At 43.0% G+C, this 19,134-nt stretch overlaps 1 protein-coding gene across 1 annotated transcript in view; it reads right to left on the bottom strand.

The window, feature by feature from the left end:
• Nucleotides 1-11,959, bottom strand: part of LOC125686228 (protein NDRG2-like) — a 46,671-nt gene extending 34,712 nt beyond the window's left edge. Inside the window, exons 1-3 of the mRNA XM_048929988.1 lie at nucleotides 11,913-11,959; nucleotides 7,582-7,640; nucleotides 414-522 (exon numbers count right to left, since the gene is read on the bottom strand). Coding sequence (XP_048785945.1) covers nucleotides 414-522; nucleotides 7,582-7,608 — 136 coding nt within the window. The 5' untranslated portion in view covers nucleotides 7,609-7,640; nucleotides 11,913-11,959. The remainder of the gene's footprint in view (nucleotides 1-413; nucleotides 523-7,581; nucleotides 7,641-11,912) is intronic.
• Nucleotides 11,960-19,134: the final 7,175 nt, after the last annotated feature.

The following is a 19,134-nucleotide window of genomic DNA, read 5'->3' as shown; positions in this document are numbered from 1 at the left end:
TCTCATTAAAACCCCATAAAATCCCCATAAATGACCCCAAATCCCCCCAAATGACCCCAAATGACCCCAAAAATCCCATAAATGACCCCCAAATGACCCCAAGTGACCCCAAATGACCCCAAAAATCCCATAAACGACCCCAAATGACCCCAAATCCCCCCCAAATGACCCCAAAAATCCCATAAGACCCCAAATCCCCCCCAAAATCCCCAAAATCCCCCAAAATGACCCCAAAAATCCCATAAATGACCCCCAAATGACCCCAAATGACCCCAAAATGACCCCATAAACCCCATAAATGACCCCAAAATGACCCCAAATGACCCCAAATGACCCCAAATGACCCCAAAAATCCCATAAATGACCCCAAATGACCCCCAAAATCCCCTAAACGACCCCAAATCCCCCTTTACCTGTATGGCCCACATCAGGGAAGCAAAGCACCGCCGGCCTCCCCCCCCGTTGGGACCCCACAGCTCCGACTCCGACGACCCCAAAAGGGGTTTCCACGGCTGCCATGCGCTGAAACGACCCCAAAAGAGCCCCAAAATGAGCCCAAATGGACACAAAATGACCCCAAATGGACCCTAAAGACCCTAAAATGACCCCAAATGGACCCAAAATGACCTAAAATGAGCCCAAATGACCCCAAAAGGACCTAAAAGGACCCAAAGGGCCCTAAAAGGACCCCAAATGGACACAAAATGACCTAAAATGACCCTAAATGACGCCAAATGGACCCAAAAGGACCCAAAATGAGCCCAAATGACCCCAAATGGACCCTAAAGACCCTAAAACGACCCCAAATGAACCCAAAAGGACCCTAAAAGGACCCTAAAGACCCTAAAATGACCCCAAATGGACCCAAAATGACCTAAAATGAGCCCAAATGACCCCAAAAGGACCTAAAAGGACCCTAAGGGCCCTAAAAGGACCCCAAATGACCCCAAAATGACCCCAAAAGGACCTAAAATGACCCTAAATGACCTCATAAGGACCCAAAATGACCCCAAATGGACCCAAAAGGACCCAAAATGAGCCCAAATGACCCCAAATGGACCCTAAAGACCCTAAAATGACCCCAAATGGACCCTAAAGATCCTAAGATGACCCCATAAGGACCCAAAATGACCCCAAAATGACCTAAAAGGACCCTAAGGGCCCTAAAATGATCCCAAATGACCCCAAAATGACCCAAAATGACCCAAAATGACCCCAAAAGGACCCAAAATGACCCCAAAAGACCCCAAATGACCCCAAAAGGACCCTAAGGACCCAAAATGACCCCAAATGGCCCCAAAAGGACCCTAAAATGACCCCAAAACGACATAAAAGGACCCCAAAAGACCCAAAAGGATCCAAAAGGACCCCAAAATGACCTAAAAGGACCGATAATGACCCCAAAAGGACCCTGAAGACCCTAAAATGACCCCAAAATGGCATAAAAGGACCCTAAGGACCATAAAATGACCCCAAAATGACCAAAAAGGACCCCAAAATGACCCAAAATGAGCCCAAATGAACCCAAATGGACCCTAAAGACCCTAAAATGACCCCAAAATGACCCAAAATGACCTCATAAGGACCCAAAATGACCCCAAATGGACCCAAAAGGACCCAAAATGACCCCAAATGAACCCAAAAGGACCCTAAAGACCCTAAAATGACCCCAAAATGACCACAAAATGACCCTAAAGGACCCCAAAAGGACTCTAAAATGACCCCAAATGGACACAAAATGACCCCATAAGGACCCAAAATGACCCCAAATGGACACAAAAAAACCCAAAATGAGCCCAAATGACCCCAAATGGAAACAAAATGACCCTAAAAGGACCCTAAAGACCCTAAAATGACCCCAAATGGACACAAAGTGACCTAAAAGGACCCAAAATGACCCCAAATGATCCCAAATGGATCCTAAAGACCCTAAAATGACCCCAAAAGGACCCAAAATGACCCAAAATGAGCCCAAATGGCCCGAAAAGGACCCTAAGGACCCTAAAATGACCCCAAAATGGACACAAAAGGACCCAAAATGACCCCAAATGACACCAAATGGACCCAAAATGACCCCAAAATGACCCCAAATGACACCAAATGGACCCAAAATGACCCCAAAATGACCCCAAATGACACCAAATGGACCCAAAATGACCCCAAAATGACCCAAAATGAGCCCAAATGGACAGAAAATGACCTAAAAGGACCCTAAAATGTCCTAAAATGACCACAAAAGGACCCAAAAGGACCCCATAAAGACCCAAAATGACCCCAAATGACCCCAAAAGGACCCTAACGACCCTAAAATGACCCAAAATGGACACAAAGTGACCTAAAATGACCCAAAATGACCCCAAAATGACCTAAAAGGACCCAAAAATGCCCCCAAATGACCCCAAAAAGGACCCAAAATGACCCCAAAAGGACCCTAAAGACCCTAAAATGACCCTAAGGACCCCAGATGACCCCAAATGGACACAAAAGGACCTAAATTGACCCAAAATGAGCCCAAATGACCCCAAAAGGACCCTAAAGACCCTAAAATGACCCCAAATGGACACAAAATGACCTAAAAGGACCCTAAAATGACCCCAAAATGACATAAAATGACCCCAAAAGGACCCTAAAGACCCTAAAATGACCCCAAATGGACACAAAATGACCTAAAATGAGCCCAAATGACCCCAAAATGACCCCAAAAGGACCCAAAATGACCCCAAATGACCCCAAAAAAACCTAAAAGGACATTAAGAACCCTAAAATGACCCCAAATGGACACAAAATGACCTAAAAGGACCCTAAAATGACCCCAAAATGACATAAAATGACCCCAAAAGGACCCTAAAGACCCTAAAATGACCCCAAATGGACACAAAATGACCTAAAAGGACCCTAAAATGACCCCAAAATGACATAAAATGACCCCAAAAGGACCCTAAGGACCCTAAAATGACCCCAAAATGAACCCAAATCACCTCAAAAGGACCCTAAAGATCCTAAAATGACCCTAAAACTACATAAAATGACCCCAAAATGACCCCAAATGGACACAAAAGGACCCCAAAATGACCTAAAAGGACCCCAAAAGGACCCCAAATGACTCCAAAAGACCCCATAAGGACCCAAAAATGACCCCAAACAACCCCAAAATGACCTAAAAGGACCCCAAAATGGCCTCAAATGACTCAAAATGACCCCAAAACGACCATAAAGACCCTAAAATGACCCAAAATGACGCCAAAAGACCCCAAAAGGACCCTAAAGACCCTAAAATGACCCCAAATGGACACAAAAGGACCCTAAGGACCCTAAAATGACATAAAATGACCCAAAATGACCCTAAATGACCCCAAATGGACCCTAAGGACCCTAAAATGACCCCAAATGGACACAAAATGACCTAAAAGGACCCCAAATGGACCCTAAAGACCTTAAAATGCTCCTAAAATGACCCCAAATGATCCCAAAAGACCCAAACTGACCCAAAATGACCCCAAAATCACCTAAAAGGACCTGAATTGACCCCAAATGACCCCAAATGACCCCAAAAGGACCCTAAGGACCCTAAAATGACCCCAAATGGACCCAAAATGACCTAAAATGAGCCCAAATGACCCCAAAAGGACCTAAAAGGACCCAAAGGGCCCTAAAAGGACCCCAAATGGACACAAAATGACCTAAAATGACCCTAAATGACCCCAAATGGACCCAAAAGGACCCAAAATGAGCCCAAATGACCCCAAATGGACCCTAAGGAGAATAAAATGACCCCAAATGAACCCAAAAGGATCCTAAAGACCCTAAAATGACCCCAAAATGACCCTAAATGAACCTAAATGACCCCAAATGGACACTAAGGACCCTAAAATGACCCCAAACTACCCCAGAATGATCCCAAATGACCCCAAAAGGACCTAAAATGACCCTGAAGACCCTTAAAAGGACCCTAAGGAGCCTAAAATGACCCCAAATGGACACAAAATGACCTAAAAGGACCCTAAAATGACCCCAAATGACCCCAAAAGGACCCTAAGAGACCCTAAAATGACCCCAAATGGACACAAAAGGACCCAAAATGAGCCCAAATGACCCCAAATGGACCAAAAAGGACCCTAAAATGACCCAAAATGACCCCAAATGGACCTAAAATGACCCTAAAGACCCTTAAAAGGACCCTAAAGACCCTAAAATGACCCCAAAATGACCCTAAATGACTCCAAATGGACCCTAAAGACTCTAAAATGACCCCAAATGGACACAAAATGACCTCATAAGGACCCAAAATGACCCCAAATGGACCCTAAACGACCCTAAAGGACCCCAAAATGACCCCAAATGAACCCAAAAGGACCCTAAAGACCCTAAAATGACCCCAAAATGACCTAAAAGGACCCCCAAATGACCCCAAATGGACAGAAAATGACCCAAAATGGACCCAAAATGACCCTAAATGACCCCAAATGGACCCTAAGGACCCTAAAATGACCCCAAATGGACCCTAAGGACCCTAAAATGACCTAAAAGGACCCTAAGGACCCGAAAAGGACCCCAAATGGACACAAAATGACCCCAAAAGGACCCCAAAAGAGCCCTAAATGACCTAAAAGAACCCTAAAGACCCCAAAAATGACCCCAAATGGACCCAAATGGACCCAAAATGACCCCAAAAGGACCCTAAGGACCCTAAAATGACCCCAAATGGACACAAAATGACCCCATAAGGACCCTAAAATGACCCCAAAATGACTCTAAATGACCCTAAATGACCCCAAAAGGACCCTAAGGACCCTAAAATGACCCCAAAACGACCTAAAATGACCCTAAAGACCCTTAAAAGGACCCTAAAGACCCTAAAATGACCCAAAATGACCTAAAAGGACCCCAAAATGATCCCAAATGACCCCAAAAGGACACAAAAGGATCCCAAATCGACCCTAAGGAGCCTAAAATGACCCCAAATGGACACAAAATGACCTAAAAGGACCCTAAAATGACCCCAAAATGACCCTAAATGACCCTAAAGGACCCTAAAATGACCCCAAATGAACCCAAAAGGATCCTAAAGACCCTGAAATGACCCCAAAATGACTCTAAATGACCCTAAATGACCCCAAATGGACACTAAGGACCCTAAAATGACCCCAAAAGGACCCAAAATGTCCCCAAATGACCCCAAATGGACCCTAAAGACCCTAAAATGACCCAAAAAGGACCTAAAAGGACCCAAAAGGACCCCAAACAACCCCAAAATGATCCCAAATGACCCTAAAATGACCCCGAATGACTTAAAGGACCCTAAAGACCCCAAAATGACCCCAAAATGACATAAAAGGACCCCAAAAGACCCCAAAAGACCCCAAAATGACCCCAAAATGAACCTAAAATGATCCAAAATGACCACAAAATGACCATAAGGACCCCAAAATGACCCTAAAATGATCCAAAATGACCCCAAAATGACCCTAAGGACCCTAAAATGACCCAAAAAGGACCTAAAAGGACCCAAAAGGACCCCAAACATCCCCAAAATGATCCCAAATGACCCCAAAATGACCCCAAATGACCTTAAAGGACCCTAAAGACCCCAAAATGACCCCAAAATGACATAAAAGGACCCCAAAAGACCCCAAATGACCCCAAAATGAACCCAAAATGAACCCAAAATGACCTAAAATGACCCCAAAAGAACCCAAAAATGACCCCAAAAGGACTTTCGAGCTCAATTTCTCCCAAAATTTCCATTTTTGACCCAAAATTCCCCATTTTCACCCAAATTTCCCCAAATTTCATTTTTATCACCCCCAAATTTCCCATTTTTCACCCACATTTCCACAAAATTTCACTTTTTCACCCAAATTTCCCAAAAATTCACATTTTTAACCTAATTTTCCCCCAAATTTCTCTTTTTTACCCCAAATTTCCCCCAAATTTCCCATTTTTTACCCAAAATTTCCAATTTTCACCCAAATTTTCGCTGTTTTCCCTCCAATTTCCCCCAAATTTTCCCTTTTTAACCCAAATTCCCCATTTTTCACCAAATTTCACTTTTTTACCCCCAAAATCCCCATTTTTACCCAAAATTCCCCATTTTTTTTACCCAATTTTCCCATTTTTAACCCAAAATTCCCCATTTTCACCCAAAATTCCTCTTTTACCCCAAACTTTTGAACCCAATTCCTCCCCAAATTCCCATTTTTTACCCCAAATTTTTCCATTTTCAACCCAAATTTCCACAAAATTTCACTTTTTCAGCCCAAATTTCCCCCCAAATTCACATTTTTAACCCAAATTTCCCCAAATTTCTCTTTTTTACCCCAAATTTTCCCCAAATTTCCCAATTTTTACCAAAACTTTCCAATTTTCACCCAAATTTTCTCTGTTTTTCCCTCCAATTTCCCCTAAATTTTCCATTTTTAACCCAAATTCCCCATTTTTCACCAAATTTCACATTTTTACCCCCAAAATCTCCATTTTTTGGACCCCAAAATCCCCATTTCTTTACCCAAAATTCCCCATTTTTACCCAAAATTTCTCTTTTTTACCCCAAACTTTTGAACCCAATTCCTACCAAAATTTCCATTTTTTACCCCAAATTCCCCATTTTTTCCCAAAATTCCCAATTTTTCACCCAAATTTCCCCAAATTTCATTTTTACAACCCCCAAATTTCCCATTTTTAATCCAAATTTCCCCAAAATTTCACTTTTTCACCCAAATTTCCCCAAAATTCCCATTTTTAACCCAAATTTCCCCAAATTTCTCTTTTTTACCCCAAATTTCCCCCAAATTTCCCATTTTTTACCCAAAATTTCCAATTTCCACCCAAATTTTCGCTGTTTTTCCCTCCAATTTCCTTTAAATTTTCCCTTTTTAACCCAAATTCCCCATTTTTCACCAAATTTCACTTTTTTACCCCCAAAATCCCCATTTTTACCCAAAATTCCCCATTTTTTTTACCCAAAATTCCCCATTTTTACCCAAAATTCCCCATTTTTTACCCCAAAATTCCTCTTTTTTACCCCAAACTTTTGAACCCAATTCCTCCCCAAATTTCCATTTTTTACCCCCAAAATCCCCATTTTTGAACCCTAAATCCCCATTTTTACCCAAAATTCCCCATTTTTTAACCATAATTCCCCATTTTTTCCCAAAATTCCTCTTTTTTACCCCAAACTTTTGAACCCAATTCCTCCCCAAATTTCCATTTTTTGCCCAAAATTTCCATTTTTTACCCAAAATTCCCCATTTTTCACCCAAATTTCCCCAAATTTCATTTTTGTCACCCCCAAATTTCCCATTTTTCACCCAAATTTCCACAAAATTTCACTTTTTCACCCAAATTTCCCCAAAATTCACATTTTTAACCTAATTTTCCCCCAAATTTCTCTTTTTTACCCCAAATTTCCCCCAAATTTCCCATTTTTTACCCAAAATTTCCCATTTTCACCCAAATTTTTGCTGTTTTTCCCACCAATTTCCCCTAAATTTTCCATTTTTCACCAAATTCCAATTTTTTTACCCCCCAAATCTCCATTTTTTGGACCCAAAATCCCCATTTTTGACCCCAAATTTCGCTCACCTGAACGTCCTCAGCGCCGTCCGCCATTTTGTTGTCGCAGATTTGGTTCAAATTTTGGCCTTTTTGGGAAAATTTGGGGAAAAAAGAAGATTTGGAAAAAAATGGGTTAAAAATGGGAAATTTGGGGTTGAAAAATTGGAATTTTGAGGAAATTTGGGTTAAAAATGGGAAATTTGGGGAAATTTGGGTGAAAAATGGGGAATTTTGGGTCAAGAAATGGGGATTTTTGGCCTTTTTGGGAAAATTTGGGGGAAAAGGAGAGAAAAAATGAAAAAATTGGGGTTAAAAAAGGGAAAAATGGGAAAATTTGGGTTAAAAATGGGAAATGAAGAGAAAAAATGGGGGGAAAAAAGAGAAATTTGGGCAAAATTTGGGGGGAAAATGGAAAATTGGGGGAAAATTTGGGTTAAAAATGGGAAAATTGGGGTAAAAATGGGAATTTTGGGGGAAATTTTGGGGTAAAATTTGGGTAAATTTGGGCGTTTTGGGGAAAATTTGGGGAAAAAGAGAAAATTTGGAAAAAATGGGTTAAAAATGGGAAATTTGGGGTTGAAAAAGTGAAAAATTGGGGAAATTTGGGTTAAAAACGGGAAATTTTGGAGAAATTTTTGGGTAAAAAGAGAAAATTTGGGTAAAAATGCTGAAATTTGGATGAAAAAGAGAAACGGGCAAAAATTGGGTAAAAAAGTGAAAATTGAGAGAAATTTGGGGTTATAAATGGGAAAATTGAGGTAAAAAAGGGGAATTTTGGGGAAAATTTGGGGTAAATTTGAATGATTTTGAATTTGAATGAAATCTGGGGCAAAAATCTGAAATTTGGGGGAAATTGGGGGAAATTTGGGGGAATTGGGTGAAATTTGGAGGAAATTTGGGGGAATTTGGGTCAAATTTTGGGGGAATTTTGGGATTTTTGGGGACATTGAAGAAAACTTTGGGTCAAATTTGGGTCTTTTGGGGGCATTTTGTTGAAATTTGGGAATTTTGGGGGGGAAATGGGAAAATTTGGGGAAAATCTGAGAAATTTGGGGCAAAAATCTGAAATTTGGGGAAAATTCGATGAAATTTGGGAGAATTTGATGAAATTTGGGGGAATTTTGGGGGAATTTTGGGGGATATTTGGGGACATTGAAGAAAATTTTGGGTCAAATTTGGGTCTTTTTGGGGCATTTTGTTGAAATTTGGGAATTTTAAGGGGAAAATTTGGAAAAATTTGGGCAAAAATGTGAAATTTGGGGGAAATTGGATGAAATTTGAAAGAATTGGGGGAAATTTGATGAAATTTGGGGGAATTTTAGGAAATTTTGGGGGAATTTTGGGATCTTTGGGGACATTGAAGAAAATTTTGGGTCAAATTTGGGTCTTTTGGGGGCATTTTGTTGAAATTTGGGAATTTTGGGGGGTAAATTGGGAAAATTTGGGCAAAAATGTGAAATTTGGGGGCAAAAATCTGAAATTTGGAGGAAATTGGATGAAATTTGGGAGAATTGGGGGAAATTTGGGTGAAAATTGGGGGAATTTTGGGGGAATTTTGGGATTTTTGGGGACATTGAAGAAAATTTTGGGTCAAATTTGGGTCTTTTTGGGATCATTTTGTTGAAATTTGGGAATTTTGGGGGAAAATTTGGGGAAATATGGGAAATTTGGGGCAAAAATCTGAAATTTGGGGAAAATTCGATGAAATTTGGGAGAATTTGATGAAATTTGGGGGAATTTTGGGGGAATTTTGGGATATTTGGGGACATTGAAGAAAATTTTGGGTCAAATTTGGGTCTTTTTGGGGCATTTTGTTGAAATTTGGGAATTTTGGGGGGGAAATTTGGGAAAATTTGGGCAAAAATGTGAAATTTGGGGGAAATTGGATGAAAATTGGGAGAATTGAGGGAAATTTGGGTGAAAATTGGGGGAAATTTTGGGGAATTTTGGGGGAATTTTGGGATATTTGGGGACATTGAAGAAAATTTTGGGTGAAATTTGGGTCTTTTTGGGTCATTTTGTTGAAATTTGGGAATTTTGGGGGAAAATTTAGGGAAATATGGGAAATTTGGGTCAAAAATGAGAAATTTGGGGGAAATTCGATGAAATTTGGGAGAATTTGATGAAATTTGGGGGAATTTTGGGGGAATTTTGGGATTTTTGGGGACATTGAAGAAAACTTTGGGTGAAATTTGGGTCTTTTTGGGATCATTTTATGGAAATTTGGGATTTTGGGGGAAATTTTGGGGCATTTTGGGTCTTTTTGGAGCCTCCCTAAAACCCCATAGAAAGAATGGAGTCGATTTTGGGTCAAAACTGGGCGATTTTGGTCAATTTGGAGCCAGATTTTGGGTATTTTGGGGCATTTCTGCCCATTTTGGGGCATTTTAGGAGGAAACTGCCCAAATTTTGGGGCATTTTGGGGCTTTTTGGAGCCTCCCCAAAACCCCATAGAAAGAATGGAGTCGATTTTGGGTCAGAATTGGGCGATTTTGGTCAATTTGGGGCCAGATTTTGGGTATTTTGGGGCATTTCTGGCCATTTTGGGGCATTTTTGGGTGAAATTGCCCAAATTTTGGGGCATTTTGGGGCTTTTTGGAGCCTCTTCAAACCCCATAGAAAGAATGGAGTCGATTTTGGGTCAAAACTGGGCGATTTTGGTCAATTTGGAGCCAGATTTTGGGTATTTTGGGGCATTTCTGCCCATTTTGGGGCTTTTTTGGGTGAAATTGCCCAAATTTTGGGGCATTTTGGGGCTTTCTGGAGCCTCCCAAAACCCCATAGAAAGAATGGAGTCGATTTTGGGTCAAAACTGGGCGATTTTGGTCAATTTGGGCTCAGACTTTGGGTATTTTGGGGCATTTCTGGCCATTTTGGGGCATTTTTGGAGGAAATTGCCCAAATTTTGGGGCGTTTTGGGGCTTTTTGGAGCCTCTTAAAAACCCCATAGAAAGAATGGAGTCGATTTTGGGTCAAAACTGGGCGATTTTGGTCAATTTTGGATCCGATTTTGGGTATTTTGGGGCATTTTGGCCATTTTGGGGCATTTTAGGAGGAAATTGCCCAAATTTTGGGGCGTTTTGGGGCTTTTTGGAGCCTCCCAAAACCCCATAGAAAGAATGGAGTCGATTTTGGGTCAAAACTGGGCGATTTTGGTCAATTTGGGCTCAGATTTTGGGTATTTTGGGGCATTTCTGCCCATTTTGGGGCATTTTAAGGGAAATTGCCCAAATTTTGGGCCATTTTTGGGGCTTTCTGGAGCCTCCCAAAACCCCATAGAAAGAATGGAGTCGATTTTGGGTCAAAACTGGGCGATTTTGGTCAATTTTGGATCCGATTTTGGGTATTTTGGGGCATTTCTGGCCATTTTGGGGCATTTTAGGAGGAAATTGCCCAAATTTTGGGGCGTTTTGGGGCTTTTTGGAGCCTCCCTAAAACCCCATAGAAAGAATGGAGTCGATTTTGGGTCAAAATCGGTCGATTTTGGTCAATTTGGGCTCAGATTTTGGGTATTTTGGGGCATTTCTGGCCATTTTGGGGCATTTTAAGGGAAATTGACCAAATTTTGGGGCATTTTGGGGCTTTTTGGAGCCTCCCAAAACCCCATAGAAAGAATGGAGTCGATTTTGGGTCAAAACTGGGCGATTTTGGTCAATTTGGGATCAAATTTTGGGTATTTTGGGGCATTTCTGGCCATTTTGGGGCATTTTAAGGGAAATTGCCCAAATTTTGGGCCATTTTTGGGGCTTTCTGGAGCCTCCCAAAACCCCATAGAAAGAATGGAGTCGATTTTGGGTCAAAACTGGGCGATTTTGGTCAATTTGGGGCCAGATTTTGGGTATTTTGGGGCATTTTGGCCATTTTGGGGCATTTTTGGGTGAAAATGAGCAAATTTTGGGGCATTTTGGGGCTCTGTGGGGACACCTGAGGACCCAAAGAGGAAATAAAGAGAATTTTGGGTCAAAATTGGGCAATTTTGGTCAATTTGGGATCAAATTTTGGGTATTTTGGGGCATTTCTGCCCATTTTGGGGCATTTTAGGAGGAAATTGCCCAAATTTTGGGGCATTTTGGGGCTTTTTGGAGACTCCCAAAACCCGATGGGAAAATAAAGCCGTTTTTGGGTTCAATTGGGACGAATTCGGTCAATTTGGAGCCAATCTTGGGGTGTTTTGGGGCCATTCCTGACCGTTTGGGGCCATTTGAAGGGAAATGGAGCCGATTTGGGGCCGTTTTGGGGTTCTATGGGGCCCCCCCCCCGGATCTATCGGGACAAAGGAGCCGCTCATGTCGCGATATGGGGCTGAAATCGGGATATATGGGGCCCTTCCCCCCCCCCCGCAGCCACCTTCACTTGCCTTTGCCGAGCGCTTCCCCTCCCCCCCCCCACGCGGGGAACCCCCTCGAAGCCACGCCCCCAAACGTGTGACGTCACGGCGCGGGGGGGACCCCGGGGGGGGTTCCCAGCTGGGCGGCGATGAGCCCAAATTTGAGCCCAAATTGACCCAAAATCGCCCAGTTTTGACCCAAAATCGACTCCATTCTTTCTATGGGGTTTGGGGAGGCTCCAAAAAGACCCAAAATGCCCCAAAATTTGGGCAATTTCCCTTAAAATGCCCCAAAATGGGCAGAAATGCCCCAAAATACCCAAAATCTGGCCCCAAATTGACCAAAATCGCCCAGTTTTGACCCAAAATCGACTCCATTCTTTCTATGGGGTTTTGAGAGGCTCCAAAAAGCCCCAAAACGCCCCAAAATTTGGGCAATTTCCCTTAAAATGCCCCAAAATGGGCAGAAATGCCCCCAAATACCCAAAATCGAATCCAAAATTGACCAAAATCGCCCAGTTTTGACCCAAAATCGACTCCATTCTTTCTATGGGGTTTTGGGGAGGCTCCAAAAAGACCCAAAACGCCCCAAAATTTGGGCAATTTCCTCCTAAAATGCCCCAAAATGGGCAGAAATGCCCCAAAATACCCAAAATTGAGCCCAAATTGACCAAAATCGCCCAGTTTTGACCCAAAATCGACTCCATTCTTTCTATGGGGTTTTGGGAGGCTCCAAAAAGACCCAAAATGCCCCAAAATTTGGGCAATTTCACCCAAAAATGCCCCAAAATGGGCAGAAATGCCCCAAAATACCCAAAATCTGGCTCCAAATTGACCAAAATCGCCCAGTTTTGACCCAAAATCGACTCCATTCTTTCTATGGGGTTTTGAGAGGCTCCAAAAAGCCCCAAAACGCCCCAAAATTTGCTCAGTTTCCTCCTAAAATGCCCCAAAATGGCCAGAAATGCCCCAAAATACCCAAAATCTGATCAAAATTGACCAAAATCGCCCAGTTTTGACCCAAAATCGACTCCATTCTTTCTATGGGGTTTGGGGAGGCTCCAAAAAGCCCCAAATTCCCCCCAAATTTCCCCAAATTTCCCCATATTCCCCAATTTCTCCCCCAAATTTTCCCCAAATTTTCCCCAATTTCCCCAATTTTTACAAATTTTTGTCCAATTTCCCCAATTTTCCCCCAAATTTCCCATAATTCTCCCCCAATTTTCCCCGTATTTCCCAAATTTTTCCCCAAATTTTCCCCAATTTCCCCAATTTTAACAAATTTTTGTCCAATTTCCCCAATTTTCCCCCAAATTTCCCATAATTCTCCCCGAATTTTCCCCGTATTTCCCAAATTTTCCCCCAAATTTCGCCAATTTTCTGGCCATTTCCCCCAAATTTCCCAAATTCCCCCCAAATTTCCCCAATTTCCCCCAAATTTTACCCAATTTCTCCAATTTCCCCCCAAATTTCCCCTAATATCCCAAATTCCCCCAAATTTCCCGTTTTCCCCCTATTTCCCCAGATTTTCCCCTAATTTTGCCAAATTTTTGCCCAATTTCCCCAATTTTCCCCAAAATATCCCAAATTTCCCCAATTTCCTTATTTTTTTCCCAATTTTTCCCCCAAATAACCCCAAATTTCCCCAATTTCCCCGTTTCCCAAAATTTCCCCCAAATTTCTCCTCAATATTCCAAATTTCCCCCAATTTTCCCCCAATTTTTCCCCAAATTTTCCCGATTTTCCCCCAATTTTTCCCCAAATTTTCCCGATTTTCCCCCAATTTTTCCCCAATTTCCCCAATTTTCCCCCAAATTTCCCATAATTCTCCCTCAATTTTCCCCAAATTTCCCAAATTCTCCCCCAATTTCCCCAAATATCCCAAATTTTCCCCAAATTTTCCCCAAATTTTACCCAATTTTTGCTCAATTTCCCCAATTTTCCCCCAAATTTTCCCAAATAACCCCAAATATCCCCAAATTTTCCCGTTTTTCCCCAAATTTCCCAAATTCTCCCCCCAAATTCCCCAAATATCCCAATTTTTTACCCAAATTCCCCAATTTTCCCCCAAATATCCCAAATTCTCCTCGAATTTCCCCCCAATTTTCCCAAATTTCCCAAAGTATCCTAAAATATCCCTAAATTTCCTCCAATTTCCCCCAAATTTTCCCTCAAATATCCCCAAATTTCCCCAATTTCTCCCCAAATTTCCCCAATTTTCCCCAATAACCCCCCAAAATTCCCCAAATATCCCAAATTTCCCCAATTTTTCCCCCAAATTCCCCAAATTTCCCATAATTCTTCCCCAAATATCCCAAATTTCCCCCCAAATTCCCCAAATTTCCCCCCAATTTCCCCAAATATCCCAATTTTCCCCAATTTCCCCCCCAAATTCCCCAAATTTCCCATAATTCTTCCCCAAATCTCCCCAAATTTCCCCCCAAATTTCCCCAAATTTCCCCAAATATCCCAAATTTTCCCCTAATTTTCCCCCATTTTCTCCCAATTTCCCCAATTTTTCCCCCAAATATCCCCAAATATCCCAAATCTCCCCCAAATTTCCCCAATTTCTCCCCAAATTTCCCCCATTTTCCCCCAATATCCCCAAATTTTGCCCAATTTTCCCCAAATTTCCCCAAATAATCCCGAATTTTCCCAAAAATATCCCTAAATTTCCCCAAATTTCCCCAAATTTCCAACAATTTTCCCCCAATTTTCCCCCAAATATCCCCAAAAATCCCCCCAAATCCCCAAATTTTCCCCAAATTTCCCAAATTTCCCCCATTTTCCCCCCAAATTCCCCACATTTCCCCCCCAAATTCCCCAAATTTCCCCAAATATCCCAAATTTCCCCCATTTTCCCCCCAAATTCCCCAAATTTCCCATAATTCTTCCCTAAATCTCCCCAAATTTCCCCAATTTTCCCCCAATTTTCCCCATATATCCCAAATTCCCCCCTAATTTCCCCAAATTACCCCAATTCCCCCCCAAATTCCCCAAATTTCCCCAATTTCCCCCCAGTTTCCCCCAAAATTCCCCAAATACCCCAAATTTCCCCCATTTCCCCCCCAAATTCCCCACATTTCCCCCCAAATTTCCCCAAATTTCCCCAATTTCCCCCAAATTCCCCCCAAATTTCCCCCAATTTCCCCAATTTCTCCTCAAATTTCCCCAAATTTCCCCAATTTCTCCCCAAATTTCCCCAATTTCCCCCCAATTTTCCCCCCAAATTCCCCAAATATCCCAAATTTCCCATATTTCTTCCCCAAATATCCCAAATTTCCCCCCAAATTCCCCAAATTTCCCCCCAAATTTCCCCAAATCTCCCCAAATTTCCCCAATTTCCCCCCAATTCCCCCCCAAATTCCCCCCCAAATTCCCCAAATTTCCCCCCAATTTCCCCAAATCTCCCCAAATTTCCCCAATTTTCCCCAAATTTCCCAAATTCCCCCCAAATTCCCCAATTTCTCCCCAAATTCCCCAAATTTCCCCAATTTCCCCCCAGTTTCCCCCAAAATTCCCCAAATACCCCAAATTTCCCCCATTTCCCCCCCAAATTCCCCACATTTCCCCCCAAATTTCCCCAAATTTCCCCAATTTCCCCCAAATTCCCCCCAAATTTCCCCCAATTTCCCCAATTTCTCCTCAAATTTCCCCAAATTTCCCCAATTTCTCCCCAAATTTCCCCAATTTCCCCCCAATTTTCCCCCCAAATTCCCCAAATATCCCAAATTTCCCATATTTCTTCCCCAAATATCCCAAATTTCCCCCCAAATTCCCCAAATTTCCCCCCAAATTTCCCCAAATCTCCCCAAATTTCCCCAATTTCCCCCCAATTCCCCCCCAAATTCCCCCCCAAATTCCCCAAATTTCCCCCCAATTTCCCCAAATCTCCCCAAATTTCCCCAATTTTCCCCAAATTTCCCAAATTCCCCCCAAATTCCCCAATTTCTCCCCAAATTTCCCCAAATTTCCCCAAATTTCCCATAATTCTTCCCCAAATCTCCCCAATTTCTCCCCAAATTTCCCATAATTCTCCCCAAATTTCCCCAAATCTCCCCAAATTTCCCCCATTTTCCCCCCATTTTCCTCCCAAATTTCCCCCAATCCCCCCTCAATGTCCCCCCATCCCTCCCTTCCCCCCCCCCCCCCCCCCCTTAATTAACCCTCTTGCTAACGAACCGCGCCCTCATTAACGCCCCCGGCCTCGTTTGCGTCACGCTGTTCCCACGGTGCCTTTATTAATTACATTTCGCAATTAACCGATCCCAAATGGGAGCAGGGAGGGGGAGGGGTTGACCTGATTAATTGGTCCCGTCTAACAGCTGTTAGTTAATTAATCAGGGGGGAAAGGGGGTTAATTAGGGGAGAGGGTAACTAATTAATGCCCGAGGGTTTGGAAGCTGTGGGGTTGGTCCTTATGGGGGCAACATGGGATCAACATGGGATTGATATGAGATCAACATGGGATTTACATGGGATGAACATGGGATCTACATGGGATTGACATGGGATCAACATGGGATTGACATGGGATCTACATAGGATTGACATGTGATTGACAGGGGATCAACATGGGATTGACATGGGATCAACATGGGATCGATATTGAATCGACATGGGATTGACATGGGATTGATATGAGATCAACATGGGATCGACATGGGATTGACATGGGATTGACATGGGATTGACATGGGATCGACATGGGATCAACATGGGATTTACATGGGATTTACATGGGATTGACATGGGATTGACATGGGATTGACATGGGATCGACATGGGATCAACATGGGATTTACATGGGATCAACATGGGATCGACATGGGATTGACATGGGATCGACATGAGATCAACATGGGATCGACATGGGATAACATGGGATTGATATGAGATCAACATGGGATTGACATGGGATTGACATGGGATCGACACGGGATCGATATTGAATCGACATGGGATCGCCATGGGATTTACATGGGATTTACATGGGATTGATATGAGATCAACATGGGATTTACATGGGATTGATATGAGATCAACATGGGATTGACATGGGATTGATATGAGATCAACATGGGATCGATATTGAATCCACATGGGATTTACATTGGATCAACATGGGATTGACATGGGATTGACATGGGATTGGCATGGAATGGACATGAGATTTACATGGGATTTACATGTGAGTGACATGGGATTGACATGGGATCAACATGGGATTTACATGGGATTGACATGAGATTGACATGGGATCGACATGGGATCAACATGGGATCGACATTGAATCAACATGGGATTTACATGGGATCAACATGGGATCGACATGGAATGGACATGGGATTTACATGAGATAAACATGGGATTTACATGGGATCAACATGGGATTGACATGGAATGGACATGGAATTAACATGGGATTTACATGGCAGTGAGATGGGGTCAGCATGGGATTGACATGGGATCGACATGGGATTGACATGGGATCGACATGGAATGGACATGGGATTACAATGGGGTCAACAGTGGATTTACATGAGATCAACATGGAATGGACATGGGATTAACATGGGATTAACATAGGATCGCCATGGGATCCACATGGGATTAACATGGAATGGTCATGGGATCAGCATGGGACCAACATGGAATCGACACGGGATCAATATGGGATTATCATGGGGTCGACATGGGATCTCCATGGGAATAACATGGAATGGTCATGGGATCAAGATGGGACCAACATGGGATCAATATGGGATTAACATGGGATTTACATGGGACCAACATGGGATCGCCATGGGTTCTACATGGGATTGAGATGGAATTGATGTGGGGTAGACATGGGATGAACATGGGATGGACACGTGAACAACACGCGATTAAGTGTTGACACGGAACTGACATGTCCGTGAGATGACATGCTGAGAACATGGGATGAACATGGGAAGGTCACGTGATCGCCAGGCAGCCAACATGGGATTGACATGGGATGGGGACAGGCACAACAGTGAATCAATTTGGGATTAACATGGGATTAACATGGGAAGAACATGGGATTTACATGGGATGGAGACAGGCACAATGGTGACTCAACATGGGATTAACTTGGGAAAAACATGGGATTAACATGGGATCTACATGGGATTAACATGGGATTGACATGGAATGGGGACAGGCATGGTTGTGGATCAACATGGGATCAACATGGGATCAACATGGGATCGACATGGAATGGAGACAGGCATGGTTGTGGATCAACATGGGATCAACATGGGATTAACATGGGATTAACAGGGGATGGAGACAGGCATGGCAGTGGATCAACATGGGAAGAACATGGGATTGACATGGGATGGAGACAGGCACAACGGTGACTCAACATAGGGTTAACATGGGATTAACATGGGATCAACATGGAATGGAGACAGGCATGGTTGTGGATCAACATGGGATCAACATGGGAAGAACATGGGATTGACATGGGATGGAGACAGGCACAACGGTGGCTCAACATGGGATCTACATGGGATTAACATGGGATCGACATGGGATCGACATGGGATTGACATGGAATGGGGACAGGCATGGTTGTGGATCAACATAGGAAGAACATGGGATCGACATGGGATTGACATGGGATGGAGACAGGCACAATGGTGGCTCAACATGGGATTAACATGGGATTGACATGGGATGGAGACAGGCATGGTTGTGGACCAACATGGGATCAACATGGGATCAACATGGGATTAACATGGGATTGACATGGGATGGGATGGAGACAGGCACAGTGGTGACTCAACATGGGATTAACATGGGATCAACATGGGATCAACATGGGATTAACATGGGATTAACATGGGATGGAGACAGGCACAACGGTGAATCAACTCGGGATTAACATGGGATTAACATGGGATTGACATGGGATTAACAGAGGATGGAGACAGGCATGGTTGTGGATCAACATGGAATTAACATGGGAAGAACATGGGATTGACATGGGATGGGGACAGGCACAATGGTGGCTCAACATGGGATCTACATGGGATTAACATGGGATTGACATGGAATGGAGACAGGCATGGTTGTGGATCAACATGGAATTAACATGGGAAGAACATGGGATTGACATGGGATGGGGACAGGCACAATGGTGAATCAACATGGGATCTACATGGGATTAACATGGGATCAACATGGGATCGACATGGAATTGACATGGGATGAAGACAGGCACAATG

The sequence above is a fragment of the Lagopus muta genome, chromosome 33 (genome assembly GCF_023343835.1).
Source record: "Lagopus muta isolate bLagMut1 chromosome 33, bLagMut1 primary, whole genome shotgun sequence".
NCBI lineage: Eukaryota > Metazoa > Chordata > Aves > Galliformes > Phasianidae > Lagopus > Lagopus muta.
Note: the sequence above shows the minus strand (reverse complement) of the source record. Positions and strands in the feature narration are given on the sequence as shown.